This window comes from Trichoplusia ni, chromosome 28 (genome assembly GCF_003590095.1).
Source record: "Trichoplusia ni isolate ovarian cell line Hi5 chromosome 28, tn1, whole genome shotgun sequence".
NCBI classification, from domain to species: Eukaryota; Metazoa; Arthropoda; class Insecta; order Lepidoptera; family Noctuidae; genus Trichoplusia; species Trichoplusia ni.
In genome coordinates, this window is record NC_039505.1 from 1,594,971 (window position 1) to 1,600,041 (window position 5,071).

Genomic DNA, 5,071 nt, shown 5'->3' on the forward strand with positions numbered 1-5,071 from the left:
GCATGCTCCAGTGCGGGAGCATGGTCAATGCCCGCATAGAGGCGGTGTCTCGGCGCCTCCCCCGGAAACCCTCCGTCCGCCCCTAGCGGCCGACGCAAGACGGGGATGGAGGAGCCGCCGAGGCCTGCGCCTCGCCAGGGGAAGCCCACGGGGGGCGTCAAAAAGCCCGGGAGGGAGCCCCGCCAAGTGCTCAGCCCACGACGGCCGGCTCTAAGGGTGAGAGCTGGGCGACAGTCGTGGGCCGCAAGAAGGCCCGCAAAGCCGCAAAGGCGGACTCAGCGGCAGCGCGCGCCCCAGGCCCTACGCCAAGGGCAAAGGCGGCTACGCAGCCTGCGCGACGGACTGCCAAAGGCGGTCGCAAAGGGCCGACGGTGCGTGCCCCGCGTTCCGAGGCCGTGACGCTGACGTTGCAGCCCGGGGCTGCGGAGCGCGGCGTTACGTACCAGTCGGTCATTGCCGAGGCCAAGGCCAAGATCAAATTGTCAGATCTTGGCCTCCAGTCCGTCACCGTCAGGCAGACCGTCACGGGTGCGCGGCTGTTCGAGGTGGCCGGTGCTGCGAGCGGCAGCGCCGAAAAGGCGACGCTGTAGCCGCCAAGATGAGGGAGGTCCTCAACCCCGAGGACGTCCGGGTCTCCAGACCGGTGAAAACCGCAGAGGTGCGGATCACCGGTCTGGATGATTCCGTGACCCCCGAGGAAGTGGTGGTGGCCGTTGCCCGTAGCGGAGAGTGTCCGCCGGATAGGGTGCGGGCCGGCGACATACGCACCGACGCCACCGGACTCGGCGTAGTCTGGGTTCGGTGCCCCGTGGCGTCGGCGAAGAAGATCGCCGTAGCTGGCGAAGTGAAGGTGGGCTGGGTTGCAGCGAGGGTAAAACTCCTGCAACCCCGGGCTTTGAGGTGCTTCCGGTGCCTGGAAAAGGGGCACGTCCGGGCAAAGTGCACCTCCGCAGCAGACCGCAGCGATCTCTGCTATCGCTGCGGTCAGCCCGGTCACAAGGCGGCCCAGTGTTCCGCCGCGCTAAACTGCTGCCTGTGTTCGGCCGCGGGGAAGCCGGCGGGACACAGATTGGGCGGGGGAGCCTGTGGCATGCCCACCAGCACTGCCAAAAAGGCAGGGAGAGGAGCTCCAAGCCTGCCGGGGTAACCTCGCAGCTCCCGCAGGCTGGTAGCTCCGCGACCGACTCCCGGTCCGGGACTGTTGCCGGGGAAATGGATTGTCAATAATGGCGCAATTCCATTTCCTCCAGGGCAACATCAATCACTCTGCCAGAGCTCAGGATCTTCTACTCCAGAGCATGGCAGAGTGGTCGATCGACGTGGCTGTGGTCGCCGAGCCGTACTTCGTCCCCGCCCGTGACAACTGGTTGGGGTGCGCTGACGGTTCGGTGGCATTATTGGCGGGACTCTGATCGACCCGTCCAGGGGCCGCGGCTGGGTTTCCGCGGTTTCGGACGGCATCGCCGTCGTGGGGGCGTATTTCTCCCCCAACAAGAGTCTCGCCGACTTCGAGGGTTTCCTTGTCGAGTTGGGCGCCGTCGTGAACCGCTACCACCCTCGTCCCGTTCTGGTGCTCGGGGATCTCAACGCCAAGTCATCGGCGTGGGGATCTCCGGTCACTGACTCTCGGGGCGAGGTGTTGGAAGAGTGGGCGGTGACGACCGGTCTGGTCGTCCTGAATCGGGGATCGGAATACACGTGCGTGCGGCAGCGGGGCGGGTCGATTGTGGACGTCTCGTTCGCAAGCCCCTCTGTCGCCGGCCGAGTCCGCGACTGGCGTGTCGCCGTGGATGTGGAGACGTTATCGGACCATCGTTATATCCGGTTCGACGTCTCCGCCCAGACCGCGAACGGCCGCCATCCAACAACCCCGATCAACGACGGCCCCCGATGGGCGCTCAAGCGCATCGACAGGGAACTACTCGAGGAAGCTGCCTTAGTCCAGTCCTGGATCTGGGAGTCGGCGACGGACGGCCCCGTCGACGTCGAAGCGGTGGTTTCGCGGGGCGATGACGCAGATTTGCGACGCGTCCATGCCCCGTGTAAGCCAACGGTCCGCAAGGCGCCGGGTGTACTGGTGGACCGACGAGATCGCGCGGCTGCGCGTTGAGTGCGTCGCAGCTCGCCGCCGGTACACTCGATACCGGAGACGACGTCGACGGGATCCCGTCGAGGAGGGCGCGCTGTATGAGGTGTACCGCGCGTCCAAGGAGACTCTGTGGCTGGCCATCGGCGACTCGAAGTCGCGTGCCAGGGAGGAGCTGCTGGGGTCCCTGGACCGGGATCCGTGGGGGCACCCCTACCGTTGGGTACGGGGCAAGTTGCGTCCCTGGGCGCCCCCAGTGGTCCAGGGCATGCAGCCCCAGTTGCTAGAGGCGGTGGTGTCGGCCCTCTTCCCTGAGCGGACGGGACACGTTCCCCCGGCGATGGCTTCGCCCTCAGCCACAGACTCTCCTGATGAGGAGAGCACCGATGTCCCCGAGGTGACGCAAGAAGAGACGAGAGCAGCCGTGTCGCAACTCCGGGCGAAGAACACGGCGCCCGGACCCGACGGAGTTGCCGGTCGTGCTCTCGTCCTAGCTCTGAAGGAGCTAGAGCCCCAGCTGAGGGAGCTCTTCACGGCATGCCTCGAGCGGGGTCAGTTTCCCAGTTTGTGGAAGGAGGGGAGGCTGGTCCTGCTCAAAAAGGAGGGGCGCCCCGCGGACTCGCCGTCCGCATACCAGCCCATAGTGCTGCTAGACGAGGCGGGCAAACTGTTCGAGCGAATCATCGCAGATCGCCTCGTCAGCCACTTGTGCAGAGAGGGGCCGGACCTGGACGACAACCAGTTTGGTTTTCGTCGGGGGCGCTCCACCATAGACGCCATCATGCGCGTGAGGGCCCTGGCGGAGGAGACAGTGTCCCGGGGTGGGGTGGTGCTGGCGGTGTCGTTGGACATCTCCAACGCCTTCAACACCCTACCCTGGAGTTGTATTCGGGAGGCCCTAAAATATCATCGTGTGCCTCCCTACCTCCGTCGTACAGTAGGGGCTTATCTGGAGGATAGGTGCGTCACCCATCGGGGACGTGACGGTGCTGGTCGGCACCTTATGTCGTGCGGTGTTCCGCAGGGATCGGTTTTGGGGCCGCTCCTGTGGAACATCGGCTACGACTGGGTGCTGAGAGGCGAGCTACCGTCGGGCGCCGACTTGACGTGCTACGCGGACGACACGCTAGTCACAGCCCGGGGGAGCTCGCACAGGGAGGCGGCGTTGATAGCCACGGCTGCGGTGTCACAGGTGGTGAACCGCATCCGGCGCCTGGGCCTAGAAGTGGCCCTGAATAAGTCGAGGGCATGGTGTTTCATGGCCCCCGACGTGCGCCGGCGCCGGGATCACACATCGTGGTCAGTGGGGCCCGGATAGCTGTCGAGTCCACCATGAAGTACCTGGGATTGGTGCTCGACAGCCGATGGGAATTCGGACCCCACTTCCGGCGCCTGGTACCCAAGCTGTTGGGCGCGGCGGGCGCGCTTTCAACGCTGCTTCCCAACATGGGGGGCCCGAGCACCGCCTGTAGGCGGTTGTACGTGGGAATCGTGCGGTCCATGGCCCTGTATGGGGCCCCTGTGTGGGCGATGGACCTGACGGCCGGCACACTCGCCATTCTGCGTAAACCGCAGAGGGCGATGGCCGTCAGAGTCGTCCGCGGGTACCGCACGATCTCCTACGAGGCAGCTTGCGTACTGGCCGGATCCCCGCCCTGGGACCTGGAGGCGAAAGTACTCGCGTCGTTGTACCGATGGCGCGAGGAAGAGCGGGCACGGGGCTCGAGACCGGCGCAGTGCGATCTGTCGCTGCGCAGAGTGAGCAGAGCTCCGTCAGGTCTTGGTGGCGGAATGGCGGCAAAGGCTTCTGCGCCCTGCCGCCGGCCTCGCAACCGTCGAGGCGATCCGGCCAGTGCTCGACGACTGGCTCGGGAGAAGGCACGGCTCCCTGTCGTTCAGGGTGACGCAGGTGCTGTCGGGGCACGGCTGCTTCGGCAAGTACCTGTGTCGCATAAACAGGGAGCCGGACGCTCGGTGCCACCACTGCGTCCATTGCGGGGAGGACACGGCGCAACACACTCTCGCCGAGTGTGTGGCTTGGGAAGAGCAGCGCCGTGTCCTCACAAATGAAGTAGGAGGCGATCTGTCGCTGCCGGCCGTAGTGCGGAAGATGGTCGGTAGCGCAGAGTCGTGGGACGCGGTGGTGTCCTTCTGCGAGGACGTGATGTCACAGAAGGAAGCAGCGGAGCGGGAGAGGGAGATCTCGACTCCCTTCCCCGGCCGCAGAAAGCGCACCGGGCGCAGGAGGAGGGCGGACAACGCCCTCTTCCAGCCCCCATGAATGGGTTCAGGGGCGCGGGACTTGGGGAAGCCCCCCGCCCCCTATTCCATGGACCCGAGGCGGAGGCGCGAGCGAGTGTCGGCGCGCGCCTCTGAGGCGGTGCACGGGGTAGGCAAACACCTCACTACCCCGTGCACGAGGCGAGGCCCGGACTGACCGGGCCAGCACTAGTGCGGGGCTGCGGAAGAATTTGGACTCCCGCGGCCCCGCGTGCCCACGTGCGAGGAGACACACCGGGGGGTTTTAGCCGGTACACCCCTGCCGGAGTCCGGCACACCCCTCCGCCTCTCCCCGGGCGGAGGAAGTCCATGAGGATTTCCCCCCGGAAAAAAAAAAAAAAGGTTTGTTCAACATGTCAGTCAATTTGTCCTGTACACAACCCGCATTGCAAAACAATAACGTTAAAATCTTAAGTAGCCAACTTCATAGCAGAACTCTCATTAAATCGTAGTTAATATGCAGCTCCTTAACAAAAATAAATTGTAATCGACCCACCGTTGTGATCCTGCAGGCAGCTCGACCATAAGCACCAACGTCAAGTTAGTTCTCAGTGCAGTCCTCGACTCGTACTCTCTGCACTCCGCACCAGTTTACCTCGATGCTTTTAACGTACAGACATAGCGGACGGCATAGTTTGCTTCTTGAGTAACTGTCCCTTGAAGTTTACATTATAAGACGACACGCTGTAATAAGAACAATCATTA

At 64.2% G+C, this 5,071-nt stretch overlaps 1 protein-coding gene across 1 annotated transcript; it reads left to right on the plus strand.

The window, feature by feature from the left end:
* Window positions 1-598: 598 nt before the first annotated feature.
* On the plus strand, window positions 599-1,147 carry LOC113506012. Its single transcript, XM_026888872.1, has one exon. It carries the CDS (start codon window positions 599-601, stop codon window positions 1,145-1,147), a length of 549 nt encoding a protein of 182 aa, XP_026744673.1.
* The last annotated feature ends 3,924 nt before the right edge of the window (window positions 1,148-5,071 follow it).